Genomic DNA, 27,313 nt, shown 5'->3' on the forward strand with positions numbered 1-27,313 from the left:
TGTTGTTTGAATTTAAAAGTTAAAGAGCTTCATTCTATTTTACTTGCAAGTTAGAAACAATTTAATCTTTACTATTTCATATTATTATTGATGCATGATTTTAAAAGAAAATGGAACGAGATAGTTTTTAAAAATCCAACAAGGCTCCGAAAACCATTTAAGGTGGTTGGAAACGCTCGCTTTCCTTCTTATCTACAAATTAACTTTATTTCAAACACACCTTTATTAATTGACCTTATGACATATCGGGCCTTTATGTGAGCGACTAATGGACATACACAATTTCAAATAACATATTATGACTTCGATACGCATATAGTGCCATCACTTGATATTTTATTACCAGGTCCCAAAATTTTCTATTATGGCCCAATTTTGTGGATTATAGTCTTAAATTTTGCAGAAATTTCAGCTTTTTCTAATCCGAAAAGGAAATGGGTTAAAATGCTTCTCATACACCCCCACTATACCTCAAAATGTCACCTAAATGATTAAAAACATCCATTTTGTCTTTTAACAATCAAAATAACCAGTTACAACTTACAAGCTCACCTCCCATCATCGACCCGAGACCACCTCAGCCTTAATGAAACCGATTAATAAGTGTATATAGTTCCAAACTTGTTATGATTATAGGATGTCCATCACAATTAGAGTTTTCAATTTTAAGTCCAAAATCTCCTAAAATTGCCTAAGTTTGTACGGAGTATATTATAGCTTTTACTTTTGGATAATTTTCGATTTTTGAAATGAAAAATATAGCCTTCAAAGTTAAGACTTCATAGAAGAATTACGAACCGGTAAAAAAATATTAGGATCCCTAAGGGCCTATTGTTGCCCGTAGCCCCATAAGCATCTAATTTTTGTGGCTTGGCCACAACTTTGCGCTCCTCGTAATTATATCTTTAGGCATCTTTGGCTTGGCTTTCTTAATGTTTGTTCAAATATCCGTCAGATTTTATTAGCTACCAAATTGACAATTTCCCTCCCATAGTCCTGAGTTGCTGAACAAATTCTGGATACATAAGATGAAAGAAATCTAAGGTTCGATGGCCAAATAAAGAAACACAAGCATATCAAGCAAGCCATAGCACAAACTGAGTATCAAAATCAAGCGGTATTATAGCTTACGGTGCAAGTACATTCTAATTCTCTACTCCAAAACCGAAAATATATGGATCACTTACAATGTCATTGGAGGAGAATAACTACAGAGAAAAGAGAGGAAGGGGCAGAGTTATGGATTTATATTCCTTCAATTGGATATGGATTAGGAGGAAGGAGGGAAAGCGAATGGAGGAATCCAATTTCTTCTCCCTTTTCATAAACCAAATCCTTCCAAAGTTAAAAAAAAAAAGTAGGAAAAAAAAAACCCATTTCTTCCCTTCCATCCCCTCCCTCTCTTTCCTTCCTTTCCCACCACTATTGCTATCCAAACATTCTTAAGCTAATAGGAATATAAAACGCTGTACATCAGAATAAGCTCAAGAAGCTGATACAATACAGCACACAGGTAAAAGAGTTGAAAACCGAAATGTGACAGCAGCAAGTGCATTGGCTCATCAACCCCATTCACCAGCCCATCAGCAATCTTCTGACTCTGTCTACAATCTGATTCCTAGCACTTGTTGTCGCCAGTTGATATTCACAATTCTCATCTAAAAGAAAACGATACACTTCCCATTCCCGATCTGAGGCAGAATACCTGCCTATTTCAGCCTGGAATTGAACAAATTACAGAATTGACTTGGCATCTAGAGAACAAAATTTGTTTATCACTGATAGACATTCAAAGAGCTGTTACACAAAAATGATATGTATCTTCTTACCGAGAAAATGCAGATGCCAAGCTTTTTAAGAGCAAGAGTGGCATCATGGAAAACTCGAGGTCTTCCCCGTCCAGATGACTCAACTGGATTAGCAACCAATAGTTCAGTGTCAGGCCCACGATTCACTATAAGCACTCGCAGGGGGTGAAGCATTTCCATCTTAAGACAGGAACATATGAAATATTCTCGCTCAGGATCCAAAATCTTTTTTCCATCCTTGTGCTGGAGGAATAGGTCTATGTCACGATGTCCTTTTGTAACTTCTGGGATTCTACCATATGAAATCTGGGAAGAATATAGCAATTGCATAAGATATGTAATCCTTCATAATCATGAAATTAGCTGAATGCAAACAACAATGACCTCCTAGTGATGAGCAGGCCAATGACTCACAAGTCACAACACATACTGTCTAAACTATTTGGGCACTGAGCCACTGACACAAGTTGTCCTCAAACTTCAGCATAGACTGTCCAAAAATATATCTGAGTCCTCTTCCTTAGTTCCTAGTTCCAACCCCTTTCTGATGGTAGGAGAATACAAGAGGCAACCCCAACCAATAGACTATGAGATACAACCCTTGGTACTCAACTGCCCATGCCCCCATGGCCCCCCAGTAAATGGAAACCTCAACCTACAAAACAAGAACAATCCAAAAATATCCCTGTAAGTCTACAACCATTAGCGCCTGACTAGCATTCAATTCACTATAGCCAGGAGCTATAGCCAGCAAAAAAAATGCCATGACTGATCACAATTCTCAGTACTTCCAGAATCCTGTAAGGGTACGAGAGTATGAGTTATGAGTTGTTCACAATTCTTGGTGCTTCCAAAACCCTCTTAAACTAAGACCTACAGGCTATGATTTGCAACATGACAAGTTTTATAAGCCAAAATTGATCTCAGCTTGACAATGTTTAAACTCCCTGTGACATGGCCCTTTGTCCTGAAGTGCGATATTGAAACCCATTCAAGACAAGACAAATGCATTTGTACTCATAAACACAAACATAAGGGGAACCTCACAATGTGTCCAACTTGATGACAAGGTCACTTGATCACTCAATCAAAGAAACAAATTTCCAAAAAAAAAAATTACTGAGACCCATTAATAGAATGTTATTAAAGCCACAACTGTGCACAGTTAAAAACAATCTCCAGAACACAATTTCTTGAAGGCCATAGAGACATAAGGATTAAATAAATAAAAGGAGATCAGATTCCAAGATTATAACTTTGTTCAAAGATCCATCATGAGAGGACAGGAAAACAGGATACATATATCACAGAAGTCTTGAAATGAATGCCAGGCACAGCCAAAATCAATCACAATATAGGCCCAAAGGGGCAGTTTGGTAGTATGGTATTTTGGTTCAAAGGGATCAAAAAGAAAGGAGTCATGGAAAGAACAGAAAGTAACTTCCTAATCTGTCTTGTAATGAAGAATCATAATTATTCCTTGGTAAAACTCCAACTAAAATCCTAAAACCCTGATAAAAATAAATAAATAAACTGCTGAAATCCCCACAACACTCCACCACCAACACCACTCCTCTTTCTTTATCACTCCCAACTATCAAACCCCCACCAACCATCACCCACCATGACACCACCACTGCCCTCCTGGTCTCTTTTATTTATACCACCCTTGCCAGTTTGTTATCTCCCTTTCTAACTTGCCATCAGCACAGCCTCAAAAATAGGCCCTGAACTCACCTTTTATGCTCTACTTGGGCCACCAAGGAACAATCCATCAACAAAAACCATGAGCAATGTCAACCACCAGTAGAGAAGTAAGAAATTTTAAGGCAAATTTGTATTTTTCCCATTCCGAAATTATTACAAAGCTTGTTTAGAAGTGGCCATGGTGATGTTATCAAGGTGGGAAGGGTAGGGTGGTGATGAGTTGGTGACAGGCTGGGAGAAGGGTGATTCTTGCATGGAAGATGCATTCTTCAGCAGTTTGAGGCTAAGGGTGGCATTTTGGGAAGATAGATACATGGTATGTAATTTCTCTAAGGTGTAAAGAGTAAACAACCTACAAATATAATGGAATCAAAGTAAATGGCCTAATATACCCATCCCCTTAAAACAGGTTTAAAATGAAATAGTATGGTCCACAAATTTAGGATCAACAGAACTTCTTGAATGCATGGGAAAGAAGTGTGAAAGACATTGTTGCACAATCAGTCTACATAACTAAAACATTTAATAAGTTGTTTAGCTCCATTGAGAAGGTAGATTTATGCAACATAAAAGATAGGAAGCTCATACCTTTACATCATGATCTTTCAGAGTTCTCATGATATCATAAATAAGACCTTTGTGGTCAACACAATGTATCTGAAATAGGGTATGACTCGGACTCAAAGAGTTATCCACGTTTACAGCAGCCTTTTTCAATTGTGTCAAATCTGCGCTAAGAGCTTGCATATGGCACTCCTTCTTAGAATACTCAGATGCAAAGAGCTCTTCAGCAACAGCAGGGGAGATGGATGAGGTACGTTTACGGGCCTCATGATGTGAGTCTGCTAGCTGAAGTTCACAGCTAATACAAGATTCACCTAAAACACAACGCAGTCGTTCGTATGCTTCTCCTTGTCTCTCCTTTGTGTGGAGAAGCTCCCTGAAATGGCATTAAACAGATCATAAATAACTGCTAAACAACATTGTCATGCCTGAATGTAGGCTACACAGCCCTTAGTCCTCTACATGGCAGTGTTGCTTATCTTGTTTGTTTTGATTAGGCACATGATGAGATAATTAAATATCAAGAAAAGGCAAAATTTAACATAGAACTAATATACCCAGCTAGGAAATATACAGATACATAACCAGCTATAATTAATGACATTGAAAGCAGAATATCTAGCAACGATACACATAAAATCTAACCATCTAACGGTAACATCCCGTAATATGTTCGCTCTACCTTGTAGAAATTAGACATCTGACCTAATTATGTCCAGAGAGATAACACCTCCAGTGAAATTTAATGCAATTTAGTTCACATTGTTGGATAGGTGGATTTGGTATATTTCCTCAGTAGGTGTATTTTGTTGGAACATACATTAAAACGACAATAATGCATTTAAACCAAGATCACTGCTATTATTACTATTCACATAATAAGGTTGTCATTGTGCTGCTAGATTTTGAACTCTACTGATACGAAATATTACTTCTGGTACCATTTCCGATTAAGAATATTCCCTTAAGAGTATTAATATTTAATACTACAATGTAAAAGGAAACAAGATAACAGACGGGTTGTGTTTTCACTTCATAAATTTAGGAAGGAAAGAATATATACGGTTGGAAACTGCCTTGTACTAAGTTAAACTAACTAGAAGACTAGAGTAAGATTGCATATATCTGTAGCTTTATATAATTCTATCCTGCGCACGGCAGAATCCCTACTAATTAATGGTTGTAGATTGCGTTGAAATTGTTTTCTAAGTCCACTCTAATCTAGATCATGATTCTAGATACGGGTTACAGACTTACAACCGACATAAAACCTAAACAGAAAATATGCTCATCAGAAACAGCCTCATTTCTTCCCAAAAATTAAAAAAAAAAAAATTGTACTTGTATATTTTAAAGATTTCTTTTAGTATGCAAATTCAGTCTCATGGTGTTGCAATTAAAAGCTTGACAACAGAGAACAAAATGAATGCACAAAACAATAAAAAGGATTTATGGTAATCTTCAAGAATGTCAAACAATTATATAAATCATAATTAACAAATAACTCACAGGTTATCAGTGATAAAGAAGAGGTCCAGGACTCTGTCATCCGGAGTTGTCGTCACTTTCACCCTCTCAATATTGAGCTCAAGCTCACAGAGAACATGGGTAACATCTAAAAAGAGATGCAAGAACCACATTGATCAATAGAAGATATACACAAACCTCTCAGTAAAAAAAAGAGGACGTATCACATCGAATATTACCATACAATAACCCTCTACGATCAAGGCAACAAAACTTTAACAAGTAAACAGGAGAGGACTTGGATGGTGGCGGTGGAGTATAATAAAATGACAAAGAGCATGACGGACAAAATGAAACTAGCCGTTCTTTAAGATTATCCCATCGAACTGCATAAGTGCTAGAATGAGGAACCACCCACAAAACAACGTAGCACCACTTTCCATCCGTTGAAACATCTAGAAAAGAAAAAAAGGCAAGTGCAATATCAGACAGAATTCACTTAGCTACATTATTTACAATAAGCTAACTATGTTTTTGCAGCACATAAAACAGGAATATATGTTTTTTATATTCATAAACTAGGTACATAACAAAATGCTATTTCGTACAATGGAATTGGACCACTTATGTATCAACATCATCTTATCCTAATGCAAGCAATGCCCTTAAAAAAGCTACATCCATGGCAAGATAAACAAGGTTAGACATCAATAATAAAATCATGGTCCCGAGCCAAAATACAGTTCTCAATCCGCTATACGCAACCTTACCCCTATAAATAATATCATCTGTACCGTAAACTCATCGAAAGTCGAAAGATATACTATTAACATCACTCCCGACCAGGTGACCACACATTAGCTCATAAGAGTATATTCTCATTTTCCATTTTTTTTTTTTTTTTTTTTTTTTAAGAAATATTCTCCTTTTTCATAAGTTAGTCACCCACCATGTTAGGTGTTTATACTTATTCATAATCATACGTATACAGCATATCCATATTTTCAGCGCAAAAACAACAAATTATCCATGACAAACAAAATCAACTGTCCAACACATTGAGAAAATAATGCAAACTTTAACCACAAATCATAATTATTATTACCGCTAATCTGATTCCCATATAATCAATTTCATTCAGTTAATTTAACAACTTTATCATCAAACCCATAATTTTTTAAACATGAATTTAGTCAATTATTAATTCAAGAAAATTCCCTTCCCCGCTTTCCAACATCTATTAAATATTAAAAAAAAAAAAACATGAAAAAAATATAGTCCAAGATAAATTGCAGAAAACATGGAAAAAAAATAAATTTTAAAAAAAGTACCTCCTTTGGAAATGAAAAGTCCGAAATCAAGAATGGTGCGACAAATATCCAAACCAAGGCCAGATTTATCAGGGCAATTAACGGTGATAATCCAAGGATCACCGGACTTTTTCCCTTTCTCAATCGAAACGGTGTCGTCGTTAGGAATCCCCATTGAAGGACGGAAACCTAACGTTGAGATTGACGGCGTTTCTGTGTCCAGATCCTCCGCGCCGCCGCCACCTGCTCACAGAGTTTCGAGCTTACCGGATATTCAAGTATGTTCTATTTTACTTTTTTTGTGCGAGGTTATAGAGAGAAATTTGAGGCGGCAGAAAGTGAGTGAGGTTTTTTAATTAAAAAAAGGGTACATGGAAGCCACGTAAGCAATCCTTTATCCACGTGGCAGCAGGGTGTTGGTTAATCTGTTGGTTTAGTATATTCCGATTTTATTATTTTGTTTTATTTTATTTTTGTAGGTTGAATTGTTAGTAGAATGAACTACTGAAGTGCAAGTTGTATGGTTGTAAATTTGTAACAGACTAGTAAATTGCGTCACTGAGAATTCGCGCGAATTGGAAAAGGAAGAAGAAGACAATACAGTACTACAAAAGTGAAAAAAGAAATTTGTACATTGAAAAAAAATAAAAAATGATGAAAATACGTGTTTCTGATGGAATCATGAAAGTGACTTTTGTTTCATTATAGAGCCTTGAGTGCGAAATTATTGGATGCTGTGATATTTTTCTTCGAGATATTACTAGTAATTGTACAGTGGAAAAATATTTAAAACATTCTCTACAAAATCTCATTGTACTAGACAATTTCTTTTTGATACTTACATCATAGTCTATGAAAGAAAATAAAAAAAAAAATTACAGAGTATCATAAATAGAAAAAAAAAAAAAAAAAAAAAAGCAACATAAAGAGCATTAAAAAGGAATCATACAAGTAATAAATAACTACTTTGTATAAGAAATGTTCATGGAATATGTCTGCTTCTTCATTGATGTAAAAATACGAAATAAGATTCAGTCCAATAATGATAATGACAAATATTCAACCGCCTTATTATCGAGTCATCACGAAATTGACATTAATTTAATCAAGATTAATTTTGGGCTTTTAATTCTATTCCTCTTGAAATTGATACTCCGTATTAACTATTAATTAAGAATATTTGTTTGCATGGACTATTAATTACTCCTATCAATTTTTTATAGTACTTTTATATCACAGAATAATAACAATAAAACATATTAATGGTCTAAGTAACAATTGACGTGTAAACTAATTAATGTGATGCACTCATATAAAAACGAGAGTACAAAGAAAAAGCAAAATTTCAATAAAAGATCACACCAACATTTATCATCAGCATGATGCGAAACCCTATCATAAACTCCATTTTCTTAAATTTTATAGTGCTTAAAAAACAAAAATAGGTTAACATCTGGTGTAACCACCATTTTTCTTAATTTATATACACATCAAAAGGTAGGTGACAGTTCCACAAAAGAAATACTTGAGTGTAAAATGCAGCGAAGAAACGTCTAAACAAAGAAGGGATTTGAATGTAATATTCAATTATGTTTAATTTTTCTTTCATAAGAACATTGTAATTTGTAAACAAACATAAAACTAACATTGTCTGATGTTTAAGTGAAATCAACACATTCAAAAAAGTAGTCCAAGTACAATTTTAAAAGCCAAAGCCTTTAGTACAAGTGGACAACCTGCACGGCTGCACCAAAACCTGGTAGAAGAATTGACAAGCAGAACAGGGAAATGCAATCAAAGCATATATGGTGTGGAATTTCCTAGTTAAGAGTTCATTAACCAGATTTTTATTTGATTCCTTCAGATAATAGTGACGTGAAAAGGACGAGCACAAGCTACTTGACAAGCCAAGAAAATGGAAATTTGAGGGCCACAAAACAGAGATGATATACTCCTCAGAAGCTGATATTTCAGAAAGTTTTTTCGTTGGTCAACTAACCAAAGGTCTTGGAGTCCAAACGTAGCATAAATGACAAAACTATATCCCACACAGCCACACCACTATACTAGCCTCAAAACATCAGGACGACTAACTGCTGAAAGGTTTTGGAGTCCAGACATAAGTGACAAGTGACAAGTGACAAATGACAAATAGTACAGCTTTAGCCCAAACCACTATAACAGCCACCAATCTTCCCAAACCTCTTTACCAGCCACCAATCTTCCCAAACCACTATACCAGCCACCAATCTTCGGGACAACTACTTGCTGAAAGGTATCAATCAACACCAACTGGCTGCCCAACTGTTTTCCATACATAGTTGATCACACGAACTGATACCCCCAATAACATTTTACCAACAGGTCATACTCCATCTTGAAAGAAAACAGTTTGCCAATAGATCGTACTCAACCTTGAAATAACATAGAAACACCATTCTGTACCAAGGAAAGCATGATCCTGACATGACCTGAAGGCTTAAAATCTTTTCAGCTGGTTAACTAAGTAATGGCTATACCTAAAGCTCAATTAACCACAAACAGCAAATTATCTTGCCTATTTTTCCAGAGTAGAGGCCCGAGGGTTACAAGTCTTGTAGCTGAGAGTGCTGAAGTTCTAGGGGTTATTTAATGATGGTTAAGCAACTAGGCATAGCAATCACCGGAGACAATGAGCCAATGAAGGACAGTTTGAAGGCCTTAAGTAACAAAAAGTGAAGCTCAAATGCCGCAAGTTTCTTGCTAGTCCTAATCTAAGAGTTGGCATGGTCTTGCAGGGTCAGTCTAAGTACCTAAACCAGGTCTGATGTGGGCATTAGCAAAACTGTAAGTGTCAAGACTATCAGGAAGCCTGGAAAGCAAACAGCACCCTGCCCTTTGATACAAGTGTGGCTGAACAATTACAACAGCAGATCAGCTTCATAATGCATTATTAACTCTCATAAATGTAAGACATGGCATTTTTAAACAAAAGCATTACACAACCCCAACACACAGATAATCAGGTCAATGACCATCAATGCACCATTTAAAGTGTCAATTAACTTGACTACAAAACCTGTATATATCATAATTAAAGGGCTTCTAAAATTCATGAAAAAAATTTACTCATGGTTTCATTATCAACAAAAAAAACATCCAGCAACATAATCTTCAATAAAAGTTCAGAAGAAAATCTTAAGCATCAGCGCTTTTGTTATTCACCAGCCAGAAAAAGGCTTCCAACGAAGCACAACAATACATCAGCCATCTCTAGTGCCTGAAAAATACAAGAACCAATCAAACATAGTCCAGTTGACAATTTTGTTTCAGAAATAAAAAGGAAAGGAAAAAACATCAAAGTGATGAGAATTGCACAAGTTTATAAGATAGAGAGACATGCATGATACAAGCCAATTACAGATAAGTTACCCCAATATAACAGAGAAAAAAACGTCCACAACATAACCCCAATGCCTCTAAAAGTCTAAGAGACTCTCATCATGATGGTGTCAAGTGAGATGGAGGTACACAATGTTATCATCTTCTAATTGACCTCAAACTACGTAAACAATGACCATCTACTACTTCAAGAAAAGGATATGAAGACTTTGCAGTATAATCAACCATTTTTATTTAGATCATGATACAAAAGGTGAGGATTCAGATATAATACTAAAATCCAGAAGAAAAGGGATTTAAAGTTCAAATTTTATTGAGCATGCTCCTCCCTCCAATGTCATAAAAATGTGCACACTTAAGCTAAATTATATTAAGTTGCCGATATTGGTAGTCGTAATAAATGATACAAAAGGTGAGGAATAAGAGACAATGCTAAAAATCTAGGGAAAAAAGACGATCTAAGGAACTAAAGTTCAAATATAGATTTTCCCTCTAAGCATGCTCTCCTCAAATGTCAAAATAATGTACAACCTAATTCCAAAGTATAGTAACTATTAAGTAGCCAGTATTGGAGGTGAGATAAAAATTTTACTGACAAAATCCTCCTTGTAAGTTGATTTTTGTTCCACATGATCAGTCTACAGGTGATTAATTAATTAACTGTTTGATACATAGCACAGAAGGCTTTCTTAATGGCTTACTGGACACTGCTAAATAGTTTTTAAAAATCTAATCACAATGACCAGCTTCAAAGTTACATGGACACCCAGGGTTCACACTTACTTGACATTTGACTCTTTATAATAATAAGAAAATATCATTACACCTCTAAAATGTAATTTTTTAGAAAATCAGAGATATACACCACCTTCGCCCTTCGCTCTTACTTGACATTTTACTGTTTATAATAAGAACTTAAGAAGATAGCATTACACCTATAACTCGTAAACCCATCAACTAAACATTTAAAAATTAAAATCACACCACCAATAACTTTACTGACACACAAAAGGTCATGAAACTGCAACCTTAGCTCCCTCTTCCCTACCACCAAATTTATCTCCTTTCTAGTATGAGACAAAACAAGATGACCCAAAATTACCAATGACATGGAGGAGATGATGGTTTGTCCTCGGGACACCATAAAAAGAGGCAGTCAATAGTTTCTGTGCAGCAATAAACAAGTATACGTCAAATGCAGGTGGAGGGGATGAGTGAATCTCCTATCCATAACAATATAAACAATGGAATAGAAATGACGCAAAAGACTGCTGCCTAGGGTTCTCTCTGACTCTACCCTTGTCAGTAATTTTTCAGCTGCAATTACTTCCCTCGGTAAACAAGTAATACATCAAATGCTGGTAGAGAGAATACCGACTATCCATGACAATATAAGCCGTGCAATTTAAATTAACATGAAACACTGCTTCCTTAGGCTCTCTCTGACCACCCCCACCCCCCTCCTCTAAAATGTTGATGTAGCCAAAAATAAAGTCCAATGTTGAATCCCAAACCAAACCATTCTAGCTGCAAGCAATTAAACTCGTCTATAACCTAATTACTATGTGTAATGAACAAATTATAGACAATAATTTCGACGACAACAACAAAAAAAGAAAAAAGTCACCTTAATTCAACACGGCAATAACCAAATCCAAAATGACAATATTCATAATATAAATGAACACATTTTATCGAAAAATAATCTCTGCTCAATCCGAGATAAATTAATCACTATAATATCAGCAAGAAATCAAATCCAGATTGGCTAGCCAGTAAAATCTCAGCTAAAACACAATCAAACATTAAACCTAACCCTAATCAAACAAAATAACAAATTAAATTAAATTAAATCAATAATGCATATATTATAGATCTAGGGTTTGACGATTGCCTACTTTTTGTGCCTCTGAACAAATGGCGAGTTCTTCGCTTGCTCCTCTGCAAAAATAACAAATTAAAATCAATGAAATGATAATAAAATCAAAATCAATCATCAATCCAATCAAATAGGCGAATTAGGGAAGAACGAGATAATTATAGGAGAGAGAAAATGGGAATACCAGTAAGACCAAGAGATAATTTGGTGATGATGGTACCGGTGACGGCAAAACCGACTAGAAAAGGCCAGTTACGATTCCATTCTCTCTTGAAGAAGACTGGCCATGGATCGAACTTCCTCCAAATTGCCATCTCTTTTCTCTCTCTCTCTTCGTCGATTTACTCTTTCTATCTCAGAGTCTCAAAGTCGCCTTCGCTTACTCTGGTTTTGGTTAAGTGGTGCTAATATATGATGTTGGTAGAGTTGATGAGGATATGGCTGAGCCCATTTTGTGAATTGGGTTCAAATTATTTGGGTTTTGTGTTTGGGCTTATGGTATGGGCATGGGTACGAATACGGGTATGACATGATACGAACACATGAAAATATGAAATACTACGTATACAAGTCACCTGATTTAAGGCGACTCGATAGATTAATGAGTTGCACCTTATATACAAGTGATTTTGAAAATCTAATTAAAGCCACAGAATAAGTCGGGTTATAAAGTCACATGCATATATGTGCGCGACTTGTAAACTTATCAAGTCACCTCATGTATATTAGGTGACTCGTTAGGTGCTTTGTTGATTTTAACCCTAACTTAACAAGTCACCTAATAAGCATGAGGTGACTCGATAGGTTTATAAGTAGCACCTTATATTCAGGTGACTTTAAAAGACTAACCTGTTAGGTGTTTTATAATATGACCACTACATAATAAGTCGCCTAATGCGTAAGATATGACGCGATAGGTTGATTGTTACAATTTATTCAAAATAGTTACAATTTCATATAAATATAAAAAGTAACTTAGAACTTCAACCTTCCAAGCAAAGAACCAGAGATCAAACATGCTAAGTAGCATAAACATTAACATTATATGAACTAAAAAAAACAGTTGGAAAAAAATGTTGATTTTTTATGAGTCGTCTCTTTCAACACAAGTGGCACAATAGATTAATTTATGGAGCCGTCTCTTTCAACACAATAGCTTAACATACAGAGTCGCCTAAAAACTAATAGGCGACTTATATAAAAGCTATCGAGTCGAAAGCTATTGTGATGGTGGTTGTAGAGTCGCCTTTAAGGCGATTTGTTAGGTCATTTACATGTGACTCCATATGGGTTTTTTATTGTAGTGATCAACACCATTTATATTGTTTTGTCGCTAAAATAAACGAAAACCTTAAGAAAAAATGGATAAATAAAGGTCATGATTAATTCCAATAATTGAAGCCGAGGTTTCTTCATTAACAGTGCTTGTTCATCTACGCATAAAACACAAAAATATATTATTGTGCACGAATTTATAGACATTTTATTTACAAAATAGCCATTTGGTACATCAAGGTGAAAAACTTGTATTTTCTCGGTTTTTAAGAGCATTAAATGTACACAAGGCCAATAAACTACATATTAAGATTCTTATACATCACGAGTAGCTAATAAATAAGCTCACAAAATTGTCATTTGACTAGTCCAAGGTCAAATTAGTTATTTGTCATTTTGTTTGTGTTTAGTAACTAGTTTATTGGAATAAAATTAGCTTATTTGACCAACATTACTTATTGACTACTGATAAGCTAATTCAAGATGTTTGGTGGGAAGCTTATTTAAAGAGCTTATTCTACTAAATAAACTATTTTTCAAAATGCTCCTTTTAAGAGTTTTTAATTAACTTATTCAATTTTTATGGTAAAATGACACTTAAACCCTCATTTAATTAAAATTACTATATGAACCACCTACCCCACAATTAACTTATTGGTCATTTTACATAATTAATTAGCTTTAAACACTCAGTTAGTAAAATAAGTTAGTCAAATCAGTTAATACAATTAGATAGTTAAAACCAGCTAACACAATCAGGTTCAGCTTTTAACTTCCAGCTAAGCTTTTCCCCAAAACGACCTTATAAAATACTCTAATAAGCTAATGAATAAGGTCCTCCAAACAACTTATCGAAAACAAGTTTATTTGGTGGAATAAGCTATTTGAAGTTTTGAGCTAGCTTACCCCAATTAACTTATTGTAATTTGAAAGTTTAATCGACTAATATTGGTCAAATAATCAAATTTAAACATCTTCATAATTATTTGATGATTATTTGACCAATATTAGCTAATTAACCTTTACAACTTACAACAAGATTACAAGTTACACCTTGAAGATTTGTGAAATAAAAAGGCCCAAAAATGCATAGCGTTACACTTTGAAATAGAAGTATAGAATCTTCAAAGCTAATTCCCAAATTTTGTTTTTGGAAAAACTTGAAATATTTCAAAAACAATTCAAAATTTTCGCCTCCCCCTGTGTTTTCCGACAACCCCGCCACATCAAAACTTAAAAAAACACAACTTCCACCTCGCAATCCGCACAACTCCACCTCACAAACTCCTGACCGTAGATTAATACTAATCAACGATCCACAACAACTTTCACCCGCTCACACGGATAACCTCTCACAACCGTCCGATTAAAACCAATCCTCAACACCAAATCATCTCACCACCCAAAAACCCGGCAGTTATAAATACCCCTTTTAACCCACATCAACATCCACACATCTTCATTTTCACTTTCTCTCTCTTAAAAAAAAAACAATCGCCAGTTTTTCAACTTTCTCTCTCTAAAACCAAAAATGTCAGGAAGAGGAAAGGGAGGCAAGGGTTTGGGAAAGGGGGGAGCAAAGCGTCACAGGAAAGTTCTTCGTGATAACATCCAAGGTATCACCAAGCCTGCTATTCGTCGTCTTGCTCGAAGAGGCGGTGTTAAGCGTATCAGCGGTCTGATCTACGAAGAGACACGTGGCGTCCTCAAGATCTTCTTGGAGAATGTGATTCGTGATGCTGTGACTTACACTGAGCATGCGAGGAGGAAGACGGTGACTGCCATGGATGTTGTGTATGCTCTCAAGAGGCAAGGAAGGACTCTTTATGGTTTCGGTGGTTAGGTTGCGTATAATTTGGGGTTCTAGGGTTTGGGGAGGATAAATTGGGGGAAATGTGGTTGTTTAGTAGGTGGGTGATTTCTGGGTTTGGTGAAATTAGGGTTTAGAATTTGTAGATCTTTTGTGGTTTGATGGTTCTTAATAGGTATGTAGTGGTGGTGTTATGCTTGTAATTGTTGGTTCTGATTTAATGAAATGAATATCTCGTTCAATCTATTCTGTGTTCAGCCATTAATTTGTTGTTTTCGTTCTTAATTCCGCACTAATTTTTTCGTTTTCTGAATTATTCTGCGATAACGAAATGGTCACTGTATTTGGATATAATTTTCGATCAATTGGACATCAATTTAGGCCTGATTGCTTGTTATTTAGGGTTTGTATTTGGAATGCTGAAACTACTTTTAAGCTTAATTTGAGCTATATTTATGCAGTTTTTGGGATAAATTAAGTGACTGGTTTATCATTTGTGATATTTGCTTTTCACAAGTTTACAATCAAATTGAGTCAGTTAAATTGGGTGCGTATGTGTCGCAAAAAAATGTGAAGTGCAAAATGGTGAATTTCTTATGTTTGTTTTGGAGGTGTTGAATAAGGTTCTGGGTTTTAAGTTAACAGATAAAAGCAGATTAATGCCATGACATTTTAGGTTCATAATTTTTTTTTTTTTTTTTTTTTTTTTTTTTACAAAGGAGTACATTTCTCAATCTTAAATTGTGATAACAAGTTATTGGAGCTACTGAATATCGTCTTGGATTATAATCATTTCAGAGGAAGCAATTGTAGATCTCAATTACCAAAAAATTGAAACCGACGACAACAATGAACAAAAGTTACCAAGTGAAAATTTGGTATGAAAAACTTCATATATTGATATCGAAAATGAAAAAATAAGGGAACAGTCCCTTATAATTATTTTTGACACAAAGGATAAAACAAAATGGTAAGAACAAAGCAATCCTCTACTTTTGAAAAACACTCGCAAAAACGCTCACTTCGCGAACTTTTCTTTTAAAGATTCCGCCCTTTTTCACCCCTCCTATAAGACTCAAAGTTGCCTTATTCATTTCTTGGGAACTCCGAGCCTCAGGCGGAAGTCTTCTTCCATAAGCGGGAGTCCTTCCCTTAATTTAACCTTTGGCTCCCAACCAAGCAATTCCTTGGCTGATGTGATATCTGGCTTCCTCTGTCTTGGGTCATCAGGGGTGTTCTCCACTGAGATTATCTTCACATCTGGATTGATCAGCTGCAAAATATGGCCAGAACACGACATAAATATTCCATCCATCAACAAAAAACGAAGCTGAGCAGGCAAGGACCACATGCATATTCAGAAACTCAATTGTATATCCTATACTCAACATACAAGATGAACTATTAAGGACATCAACAATCTTTCAAAGCTTGTACAATCAACACACCATATAAAGCTTGAACAATATTGCCAGCCAGACATAAAACCCCTTCTACAGAAACACTCATAAGCTAGAGAGTATGGAGTTAATACACTAACAGTACTGGAGGCCCATGATCTAATACACTAACAGCACACAAATACAAATAGGTAGCAATTTTCTTATTTTTCCACACTCATAAGCTAGAGAGCATGGAGTATAAAGTGAAATACAATATTTGCATTGAATGCTTCAACAAGTGAGTGAGTGACAAGCTTAATCAATTTAGGTTGATCTGTAAGCAGAAATGTTAAGAATAATCAATCAATGAAATTGCAATTATGGACCCAGCCAACGCAAATGACACTCATCTAGATTACGGTTGATGTATACGGAGTAACATAATTGTTCTTTTGCAAGATTTAATGCTTATATGAGGAATTGTTCTTTTGCAAGATTGAATGCTTATATGAGGATTCACATGAAGTGCAATACACTCAAGGGCGTAGGTAAGAGCAACAATATTATTTTTCAACGTACCTCTTTCACAGTCTCAGCAAGTTCAAGCATGGTGAATTCACCTAAATACCAGCAAAGGAGTTAGCAATGATTTTTTTTAGAGAACCAAACAAAAACAAGAAAATATAGTGTAGCATCATTACCAGGGTTGCCAATGTTGATTGGCCCAGTGTGCTCTCCTTCCATCAGTCTAATAAGACCATCAACCTGTAGTACAATTGATTGTGTTCAAGAAACAATTACTTGTTGCTCTACAAGGATATAAATACATATAATACTCAAACACAAAAAACAATCACGCACCATGTCAGACACGAAACAGAAACTACGAGTCTGAGTTCCAGGAGCCTGAACTGTCAGTGGCTCATCCCTGCACAAGGAAATATAGTGGTACTAAAAGCATAAAAAAACTGGCCAATTTGATCTCATAAGTGACATCCAATAGATGATGCAGTAACATGAAAAGAGAATCATGCACAACTACCAATTCAACATCTAATGAAAACATTATTTATTTTCCTTCTCCCCTCTCTAGTTTCAACCCAGATATATCCTAAATACTTAGATGGCCAATCAATTTCTAAACACGGGCTTAAAGTTAAATTTAGGCCCTTTTCAGAATCTACAAGACTTCAACATAAGAATTACATCAAAAGTTGTCGAACTTCTAGAAAGGTGTAAGACTGTCAACCAATAACAAGATATTAGCTTACCTAAGTGCTTGAGCAATGAAGTTGCTGACAACACGGCCATCGTCGATGTTCATCCGAGGCCCATAAGTATTGAAAATTCGGGCTACACGAATTTCTGTTTCACAACGCAATAGAAAAAACAGTTCAAAATCTAGATCTTTCTAAGTAGAGTTAACTCAAGAAAGGTAACAAACATACCAATCCCGTGTTGCCTGTGATAATCAAACATCAAGGTTTCAGCTACACGTTTTCCCTCATCATAACAGCTCCTAACTCCTGTTGGCAAAAATAATAAACAAATTTAGTTCTCAAACAGATTATATTGTTAAAATGTCCTGCATCCAAAGAATATTTCAGCAAATATTGAAACACTGTAAGTGCATACCAATTGGGTTAACATTTCCCCAATAAGTTTCAGGTTGAGGATGGACAAGGGGATCACCATACACCTCTGATGTTGAAGTAAGCAAAATCCTGCAGAGAGTACAGAAGCAAAAGAGAGATGGTAAAATTTATTGCATGTTACATATACCCACAATGATGTAGAAAAATAAACCCCACAAACCTGGCTCCAACACGCTTGGCAAGTCCTAGCATGTTCAAAGTACCCATCACATTTGTCTTGATTGTCTGTCAGATATCAAATGTTCAGATTTAATAACTGTATAATGCCAAATGAAAGAGAGAAAAAACCTCACTAATTCACACCATAAAATCTTATTATGGCCATCAAAGCATTAAATTTTTTAAAACATCAGCAATTTTAAGCAGTTTAGTATTGAGCGTCACAAGCAATCTTCAGAATTCACTTAACATAGTTAGAATGTACTGTATCATACTCCACAAGTCTTACTAAGCTACCCTTTGCTTACATGTGATCATAAATTGTCAATTAACTGCCCTAATACAGGAACTTTAATACGTGTGAGACTGTGAGCTAGAGTAACCGTCTTGCTGTAAGCATTCTGGCTCGTAAAACTCACTGAGCTTATTGACAATTGAGTACTGAAAGAAAAAGCTATAATTTTTTATGAAATGGTTCAATAGGTCATATCATGTGTAGCTGCCAGTCTGCCACCTACCAATATCCATGAGCAGCACAGTGCAACGAGAAAAAGCCTTGGTTCAGATGGGGCTGAAATTGGGCTTGGCAGGGAATTGAAAATAATTAGGCCATCTTCAAAACATAGTATAATAAGCTGTTATGTTCCAAGTGAGCACAGAACACCACACGGAAACAAGCCTCAGAGTTCAGAGAAGGCTGCTTTTTGAGCTTTGAGGGAAACTAATGATATTGTGACCTTAAGAATGTTAAAATTGTAACAAGTCCATCCTACACTAACACGTCATAAGTATGGGTGGAAAAAAATTGTAACAAGTCTGCCCTAAACTACCATGTCATTAGTGTGGGTGATAAAATGAATTCAACAAGGCTGAGGCATTTCTGACTATTCTGAGGATAGATCAGCAGACACATTCAGATGCCGATGCATTTCTGACGAATAAATCAGCAGACACATACAAATTATAGACAGCACAGTGAACTTCCAGAATACTATGTCCAAATTGGACCAAGAAATCAACATGATTAAAACATATGCTTCTCAAATAGGTGTCAAATATGGAAGCAGAAGTTCAAGCTAATTGCACATTTTAGAGGTCCAACTACAAATTAGAAAATTAGATTAAACCTGTACTTACTTTAACAGGGTTGTGCTTGTAAAATATTGGCGATGCAGGGCATGCAAGGTGATATATCTGATCAACCTCAATTAGTAATGGCTCTGTAACATCTGCAGACACCAAAAAAAAAAAAAAAAAAAAAAAAAAATAAAAATAAAAAAAATGAATGAAGTACAATAATGAACTCTCTGAGTGAAGTGAAGATGTAAAAATGTCGATATTTACGCTATTTTCATTCAGCTTGCTGACTTATTATTAAGATAACAGTAACATGAGAGGATTATTTTCAATGCTAAATAATTTCCAGAGGCATATTGAACACTGCCTAACATCAGACACAGAAGGCAGCCAACATGATTAGAGGGCTGCACTATGTTTATGAAGATGAAAGAGTAAAAGAGCAACTTTGCTAAATTTTCCCCAATGTCAACCAATTGACAAAAAAAAAAAAAAAAAAAAAAACCCTACTGCTCTATCTTAAAACAATCAAACACAGAATTATTCTCCGAATTTTCCATACAACATAAGGTTCTTAGATTTAAGGCAAATTAAAGTTAATTATACAACATAAGTGACGATCAAAAATAAATTAACAGGATTAATACCATGACGGATCAGCTCAAACCTCGGGTGTCCAATCCATTTCCTAAGGTTGTCCTTTGAACCAGTAAAGTAGTTATCAACAACAATCACCTGTTAAAAAATCAAAAATCAAATTATGTTAAAACGTGTGAGACAAGATGAGCACTTTCCTATCTGCCCACCTCCATTTCCCGGAACAAGAACAAGAGCAAGGAAAAGAGGAAACATGCATTACGCACTAAGATTGCCGTATCTTTTCCCTTCATTCATCATTAGCTGATAGAAAAGAAGCAAGTTGGGGAAACATGCTCACCTCATTCTTTTCATTTTCCATCAATCTATCAACCAGATGGGAGCCAATAAATCCTGCTCCTCCAGTGATCAAAATTCTCATGTTTGACTGCCATCACAAGACACAAAAGGTAAAGCATTTAGTAAAAATGCGAAGAAAAAAAATATATGCCAATACCCTCTCTTCTACCACAACATCTCAACAACCCACAGTCCGTCATTCATGATCAAATTGAAACTCTACAAAGCACGCTACATTGCTTCATCATCAGCATTGCACAACAAAAATCAAGCTCAACAGTCATCATCATACTATTACAATGAAGAAGCGAGAGCACTACGGACTTACAATCACAACAATAATTGATTGATCATTCAGTAAAAACAAAAACATAACAAACCATTCACATTACCCCTCTCCTAATGGATACAATCAACATAGCACATCAAAGTACAACCAACATTTTCCCAAGTGGACAACATTGTTGCAATACTACCCACATCCTGTTTAACAAATTGGAGATCAACCCACTACAAGATCCGCTCTTTTTCATCCAAATCAAAGATAAAGATACCAATCATAACATTTAACTCAAATTGCAAATATCAACCAAGTATAAAAAAAAATCTCTATAAAATCAATAAAAATTACCTGAAAAAATTTAGAATTTCTCAATGGAGAAGGGGGTGGAGGTGGCTTGGTTCCTGATTGCTTCTCTCCGTTGGATGCCATTTCTCAGATCTCCCACTCAATCAATTTAATGAAGACCTATAACACAAAAGAACAGAAAATTTATGATGATTAATTTAATGGGGTCCAGAAAAAACCACCTAAGCAAAATTTATATATTTATAAATAGAAAAATAGAAAATTATAAAAGGGGGAAATTGGGAATTTCAAATAAAAATCAAAAACACATAAAAGAGGGGGAGCAAGAAAAGTACTTTGGACTGAAAGCAAGAACGAAACCCTAACTTGTAATTTGCGATTGTGAAAAAAAAGGAGATCAAAGAATGGAGTATATATAATGTGATAAACAAAAATAAATAGTATGATCCACAATTCAGAAACTTCCCTTACCAAACGTCGCCAAACTCACATGCCAGAGGAGAGAGAAAGCGCGATATTTACGCAATTTGATTAATTTAAATTAAAATCCCAAAATTGAACAAGAAAAAAGATTTAAAATTGAGGGCTTTTTTCATAGTTAGCTTCAAATTCAAGAAAAGGTCGGGAATACCAATCAAAATCATGATTATGATTGTTATGCTAACAATTAGAAGACATTGAAATTACGCCTAACTTAGAGTGACAACTACTTGTTCATCATAATAATAATTATAATTATTAAATAAAGATCCATTTTTTAAGATTAAAATTCAGAGATTTCTTACCAGATTTTGGCAGTGTGAAATTCAGGAAAAAGGGGAGAATTATTGAGAGAAAGGATGAGAAATTGACATAAATTATAAGGAAGATGGAAGATGTGAAAACGTAAGGAGATATGCTCAAGGAATCCTAAAACAATGCGATACGAAAACTGTTGAGTCTTGACTCTTGACTGATCCTTTTTGATGTGAGTCTGGCTTCTTTCAGTTTCCTATTGGAAAATTAGGAAAAATAGATTTACTGTATTTATCTTTATAAAATAATTTTCGGGCATTAAAAAAAGTGAGTTAGCTATCCTATCCTAAAAATTGCCAAAGATTTTGGCAAAAATTTTCAAAATAGATAAATCTATTTACAAATTCATGCTTTCTTCAACTAATTTTTACTTATTTTTAATTAATTTTGGAGTACTAACTCTAATTTTAACTGATTTTAGTATTATACGGAGTAGTTTCGTCAAAAAAAGTATTATAAGGAAACTAGTTAATCATTACTCCCTTTGTTTTTAAATATTGACTCCATTTTTATTTTTTGCACTACTCATTTGGTCTACTTTAACTAATATCTGTGATTTATACATAAGAAAAAAATATAGTCTTATTAGTATCTGTTGGAATCGTTTTAATGAATAGATTATTAGTTTTTAATTGTTAAAATTTATACTTATTAATAATTAAAGATATAATTAATCAAAGATTAACATCGGCATACGTAGCCAAGAGAAATGGAGCAAGCATTTAAAAACGGAGGAGATATCTTTTATATTTCATTGAAATTATTGTCCGTATCTCATCTCATTTGAATTTATCTAAACTTATCAAAAGAAAAAAGTCATTATCTTATGATAATAACAAAGCTTAATTTACCCCGATTATGTAGTCAAATTCTGTTCTATGTTTGTATGATTTTTTTTCATGGGTAAAACTATCAAAGTAGAATAGGAAAAGCATGAGGTCCTCGTGCATGGTTTATTAGGCCGTCTTTGTCCAGCATGCTCATAAAAGTTGTTAGAGTAGATGTGAATTCTTCCCATACAACCTAATTAAGCTGATAACTAAAGCATTATTGGAAAATTACTTGTTAAGCACTTATGTTAGTTTGGTGACTATACCTTCCATTTCTTATAGATCTATTTCAAAGTATCCAACACATACTTTAAGCTGTATATTATTAGTAGTTTTTTCTTTTTAAAAATTATTATTTAACCTCCTAAAATCAAAGTTTTCTATGACCTGTAGTACCTTTTATGTTTTATCACAATTATGAATGGTGTTATTTAAATTATACATACTCCCTCTATTGTTTGTCAAGTAATGTTTACTTAGATCGTGAGTATAACTTTGATTGTTAAAATTAATTTATCCTTCCTTCTTAAACCTTTGAGTTTAGTCTATATAATTTTTTTTCTTCGTATGTTTATGTATATATATATATGAAAAAATACTCATTGCTTAACACAATAATAACAAAAAAGTTAAAATATAAGTAAGATAACAATTACAAAACTACCACTAAAGTGGCTGTAGTTTAGTGGTTAGAATTCCACGTTGTGGCCGTGGAGACCTGGGCTCGAATCCCAGCAGCCACACTTAATATATATTTTTATTTCGGAATAAGTTAGTCCATATATTTTTTCCTTTGTATGTCAATGTATATAACTTCTATGTTAGTTTACGATTGAAATTGAATGACAAATTACAAAATAATAAGACACAATAATGTATGATCAAAACTGTAAGTATGTAATTATTTGAGCTAGCAAAACATTGTCAAGATTTTACACCAAAATATATGGTATTATGATCCAACAATGCAATGGTTGTCTAGCTATCACTTTCTATGAAATTAAAGGAAATTGATAGAGAATATACTCTATTGTTAGAAGATACAGTTTAATGTACTTTACATACATTTATAACAAAACTTCATTATTTTGCAAAGACAAGATAAAGTTTTTTTAAATTTAGTAAATTCATATCAATCGTATAATGCATGAATTTTACATGACATCTCATGTAGATTTATTTGACTAGTAGGATTTTCCCACTGAACAAGTTCCTTAATTCCTTTCTCAACCTCTTTTGTTTCCCTCATCAAACAGCTTAAGCAAAATCCAAGTGCACTTAAACTCATGATAGTTTGACTCTTGATCTCTTCCTCTCCCTCAGGGAACTCGATTTCCTCGAATACTTCCTTGGAATGATCAAGGTACGAGCTTATGAATTTCTCCATATCTTTCTCACCCAAGTTCATTAATGGAAAGTTGGCCGATTTTCCTACCTCAAGATCACATGTTTTACCACTTTTGGCAAGGTCTTTTTCAAGAACTATCAATGACTTGATAGAAGCAACCTCTTGGAAGGATTTCATCGAAGTAGCTACCATTTTTACTACATGCCTTAGATCATTGTTCATCCTCTCCAATTCAACGCTTTGGATATGCTCTTCTAGGAACCCAATAGCATGAGCTGTGAATATCAAGAGATCACCCATTTTCGCGAAAGGACCCATCAATTTCCTATAACAAGAAGTATGGAATGGCAAATACCAAAAATTCGGCTCTGCCTCTGCCTCACCAACATATTTGTCTAGCTCATTCACTTGAGCTTTGATTCCTTTCGCCTTCTCAAGTAACTCGGCCTTGGAGGTTGTAACGAGATCAATAGAAGAGATCGAATCCTCGAGTGTTCCAAGAGTCTTGGTAAGTTGAATTTTGGCTAGGGTGGCTCCTCTAGTGGGGTGTAACAACAAATCAATAACAATAGAACAGGACAAACCAATGAAGGTTTCCACTATTCTAGCTATAGCAAAATCCGATGGTGGGCCGAAATTTCTTCGGCCCAAAATCAGAATTGCACCTATGACTGCAGAAACAGCACCTGCTTGCCCATACATTTTGCTCTGTTGAAGAAAACTGGTGAAAATAAACCAAGGAAGAAGTGAAATGAACCTAATTTGTACAAATCTTTCGAAAATAAAACAACCTAATACTCCATATACATTGCCAATGACTGTCCCTTGGAACTTAACATTGGCAACTTTAAATGTGGCTTCTCTAGCTGCTGCAAAACTCACAGCTACAGGAAGCCCAGACCAATATCCATTGGGCTTACTGTAATAAAGCCCAAATAACACGGCAAAGCCCAACGATAGTGAGCAATTTATTGCTATGGTAAGCCTTTCTTTAGTAGTGGGCCAGTTGTTGGCCCAAATACTTTTCAAAGAAAGCCCATTTTGGTTTTCACTGTTTTTGTTTAGGTGTTGTTGTTGGTTCTTTTTTTGAGGGGTATTTTGGTCAGTTTTTTGTTGATTTGGAGGAATGGTCATGGCCCTTGACTGAGAGTGTAGGAGTTTCATACAGAAGAAGAAGAAATAAGAGGGTAAATCTTTCTCATTTGATGGCGGTGTTTCGAGTTTTTGAAGGAAGCCCATAACTTGTCCTTCAGTAGATTCTGGGACAGTTATTGTTTCACTAGGTGTATGGTTCTTAAGTTGGTGTAAATTTTGGCTTATTTCACCTTCTATTAAGTCCATACCGTCTTTCAATTGTTCATCAACAATCGAAATAGGTACTTTTGTGTTGCTTAGCGCGATATCCATCCCTCTAAGTGGCGTCTCTAGTTCCTGGAATCGGTCCCCTGGGTTCGTACAATAAGGTCTAATAAACTTCAAGGGAAATCTCTCCCACTGCATGCTTTCCTGCTCAAACAAAAATATAATGAAAAAATAAAAACTATTAGTCTTATTGATGATCTTATAACTTTATTTTACTCATTTGATTATATCATAGTATAAAAAGGTTATGTTACCTGTTTGGATTTAATGCACTGGATAAATTTCTTGGCTTTACCAGCCAAACACCTTGTTTGAGAGATTAATGCTTGAGAAGATACATCATCTTCAGCACAAAATGCCTTGACAAACAGCTTTAGCCTATCTGTCGCGTTCTCTGCAAATAATTTGCTATTTTTGGTCACCTGTATTACATACATAAAACACTTTTCTTAATATAATTACCATAATATTACTATGAAATTAAAAAAGGATTAATAAATTGCTACTACTATTACTATTGTTTGTATAATTAATTAGCAACAAGCTAAGTATCATGAAATCATCTGTAAATTAAAATAAGTAAGAGTTTATCATGAATGAGTAAAATTTACCTGGGAGGAAGCAAGGTGAGGGTAAGGAAGCAATAGTGCTAAGAAACAAGCGAGAGCACCAACGGCGGTGCTAGCAGCAACATGGACAGGATGCATGATAGCATCAAATTGATGAGCATTGATGTAACCAACAACATAGATGATGATAAGTTGGCCCAAAGCAATCCTCTTGGCCACACCATGGGTGGATTGAGGCAACGCGATAAAGAAAGCAGCAATAGCAACGACCAAAGAGGTAGATGCCTCGGTAAGGCTAGAAGGTCCTCCTATGAGCCAGAGGCACAAAATAGCAGGGCAAACAGTTTGAAGAGTAGCATAAAATGCAAGCCAAAGACCTCGGATTGTGTCTCCTAGGGTAGCATTGGTAATAATAAGAATCATCGCGACATATGAAAATGCAGGGAATGTTACTTCCCTCTTGAAAGAGGCAGGGCCATAGAGGGTTAAGCACCCTACTATAATGCAAGCCAAGGCTGTTCTTGAGGCCGCGACTAGGCCTGATTTCCAAAACTCGCATGTTCTCTTAGATTGCACGGTGCTAAACATGGTTGTTGTTGTAACTAGCTTAGCATCAATCGATGTTGATTAATCTACTCTTGATCAGCTAGATCACAAAATATAAACGATTTTGTTATTGGTTGAAATAGAGTGATCTAGAGATACAAATGAAGAGAGGAGGCTTGGCCTTGGAATGAACTTAGCTTGAGAGGAATGAATTACAGAGGGGGTATTTGTAGGAATACATAACATGTTAGTTGTTTTAGTGGTAAACAATCTATAGTGACATTTCTTTTGTGGGACCCACCTGTTTGCAACAGACCAGTTACAACTTTTTTAATTAATTTTTATATAAAATAAAAAGAAAATCCATTATAAATAAAATAAGTAAATAAATAATTAGTATACCTTTTTTTTTTTTAGAGAAATGCTGTATTGTGTTTCCATTTGCTAACTGAAGGTTCTGTTTTATTTAGCATCAACTTGGATAGATAAGTCGAATCACGTATAAAATACTTGTATTACTATTTTTCTTTAATTTTATTTTTATACAATCCTTTGAAATTGACGGTTGAAGAATTGGATCCTCTACTCTCCAATAATATTAATGCATCATCTTAAAAGTTGATATATTTACATGAATAATTCACCATGTTGTATCAATGGAATTTTCTGGCTAGTCCTATATGTGATTATGTGCTTCAAATCAAAGAAGTTGTCTACTTATTCGACATTTGATTTTTAAAAGCGCCTTTGAATCTAGCTTTTGGAACATCTTTTACTCAAACTTTTGCACGATATATATAGACAATACAGTAGCTTGACTAAAGATACTACCTTAGGAAATACGAGTGCAATCGGTTATTAAAT

General features: G+C 34.9%; 4 protein-coding genes and 1 non-coding gene across 6 annotated transcripts; 2 read left to right on the top strand and 3 right to left on the bottom strand.

Moving 5' to 3' along the window:
* Nucleotides 1-1,088: 1,088 nt before the first annotated feature.
* Nucleotides 1,089-7,105, bottom strand: LOC145570002 (ACT domain-containing protein ACR9-like). Its single transcript, XM_081628981.1, has 6 exons — nt 6,878-7,105; nt 5,786-6,001; nt 5,589-5,694; nt 4,104-4,455; nt 1,830-2,114; nt 1,089-1,719 (listed from the first exon to the last, which is right to left on the bottom strand). Exons 1-6 carry the CDS (start codon nt 7,029-7,031, stop codon nt 1,573-1,575), a joined length of 1,260 nt encoding a protein of 419 aa, XP_081485107.1. The 5' UTR covers nt 7,032-7,105; the 3' UTR covers nt 1,089-1,572.
* A 7,739-nt stretch (nt 7,106-14,844) lies between these two features.
* LOC145571571 (histone H4) lies at nt 14,845-15,447 on the top strand. Its single transcript, XM_081630602.1, has one exon. It carries the CDS (start codon nt 14,923-14,925, stop codon nt 15,232-15,234), a length of 312 nt encoding a protein of 103 aa, XP_081486728.1. The 5' UTR covers nt 14,845-14,922; the 3' UTR covers nt 15,235-15,447.
* Nucleotides 15,448-16,051: 604 nt separating this feature from the next.
* On the bottom strand, nt 16,052-21,963 carry LOC145570003 (UDP-glucuronic acid decarboxylase 5). Of its 2 annotated transcripts, none has more exons than XM_081628982.1 (13): nt 21,785-21,963; nt 21,042-21,158; nt 20,412-20,498; nt 20,122-20,209; nt 19,535-19,626; nt 18,399-18,463; nt 18,219-18,307; nt 18,032-18,109; nt 17,855-17,948; nt 17,445-17,511; nt 17,285-17,348; nt 17,163-17,203; nt 16,052-16,474 (listed from the first exon to the last, which is right to left on the bottom strand). In XM_081628982.1, the coding sequence occupies exons 2-13, from the start codon at nt 21,120-21,122 to the stop codon at nt 16,292-16,294; spliced, it is 1,029 nt and encodes a 342-aa protein (XP_081485108.1). In that variant the 5' UTR covers nt 21,123-21,158; nt 21,785-21,963; the 3' UTR covers nt 16,052-16,291. The 2 variants fall into 2 exon arrangements, with proteins under 2 accessions (XP_081485108.1, XP_081485109.1); XM_081628983.1 differs by lacking the exon at nt 21,785-21,963 and adding an exon at nt 21,335-21,403.
* A 1,332-nt stretch (nt 21,964-23,295) lies between these two features.
* TRNAH-GUG (transfer RNA histidin (anticodon GUG)) lies at nt 23,296-23,367 on the top strand. Its single transcript has one exon. It is a non-coding gene; the product is annotated as a tRNA-His (tRNA).
* Nucleotides 23,368-23,675: 308 nt separating this feature from the next.
* On the bottom strand, nt 23,676-26,570 carry LOC145572770 (uncharacterized). The gene is made up of 3 exons (XM_081631738.1): nt 25,946-26,570; nt 25,589-25,756; nt 23,676-25,478 (listed from the first exon to the last, which is right to left on the bottom strand). Exons 1-3 carry the CDS (start codon nt 26,489-26,491, stop codon nt 23,757-23,759), a joined length of 2,436 nt encoding a protein of 811 aa, XP_081487864.1. The 5' UTR covers nt 26,492-26,570; the 3' UTR covers nt 23,676-23,756.
* Nucleotides 26,571-27,313: the final 743 nt, after the last annotated feature.

Source organism: Chenopodium album, chromosome 12 (assembly GCF_948465745.1).
Source record: "Chenopodium album chromosome 12, dcCheAlbu1.1, whole genome shotgun sequence".
NCBI classification, from domain to species: domain Eukaryota; kingdom Viridiplantae; phylum Streptophyta; class Magnoliopsida; order Caryophyllales; family Amaranthaceae; genus Chenopodium; species Chenopodium album.

What these genes read in the sequence shown, in the direction of transcription:
- LOC145572770 (XM_081631738.1), bottom strand. Translation starts at nt 26,491, where the DNA reads ATGTTTAGCACCGTGCAATCTAAGAGAACATGCGAGTTTTGGAAATCA. An exon ending in CTCACCTTGCTTCCTCCCAG is followed by an intron (nt 25,757 to 25,945) that starts GTAAATTTTACT and finishes TATGTAATACAG; the next exon opens with GTGACCAAAAATAGCAAATT. An exon ending in AGTGCATTAAATCCAAACAG is followed by an intron (nt 25,479 to 25,588) that starts GTAACATAACCT and finishes TTGTTTGAGCAG; the next exon opens with GAAAGCATGCAGTGGGAGAG.
- LOC145570003 (XM_081628982.1), bottom strand. Translation starts at nt 21,122, where the DNA reads ATGGCATCCAACGGAGAGAAGCAATCAGGAACCAAGCCACCTCCACCC. An exon ending in GTTTGAGCTGATCCGTCATG is followed by an intron (nt 19,627 to 20,121) that starts GTATTAATCCTG and finishes TGGTGTCTGCAG; the next exon opens with ATGTTACAGAGCCATTACTA. An exon ending in GGGAAATGTTAACCCAATTG is followed by an intron (nt 18,110 to 18,218) that starts GTATGCACTTAC and finishes TTTTGCCAACAG; the next exon opens with GAGTTAGGAGCTGTTATGAT.
- LOC145570002 (XM_081628981.1), bottom strand. Translation starts at nt 7,031, where the DNA reads ATGGGGATTCCTAACGACGACACCGTTTCGATTGAGAAAGGGAAAAAG. An exon ending in ACTTTTCATTTCCAAAGGAG is followed by an intron (nt 6,002 to 6,877) that starts GTACTTTTTTTA and finishes TTTCTTTTCTAG; the next exon opens with ATGTTTCAACGGATGGAAAG. An exon ending in TCGTAGAGGGTTATTGTATG is followed by an intron (nt 5,695 to 5,785) that starts GTAATATTCGAT and finishes ATCTCTTTTTAG; the next exon opens with ATGTTACCCATGTTCTCTGT.
- LOC145571571 (XM_081630602.1), top strand. Translation starts at nt 14,923, where the DNA reads ATGTCAGGAAGAGGAAAGGGAGGCAAGGGTTTGGGAAAGGGGGGAGCA.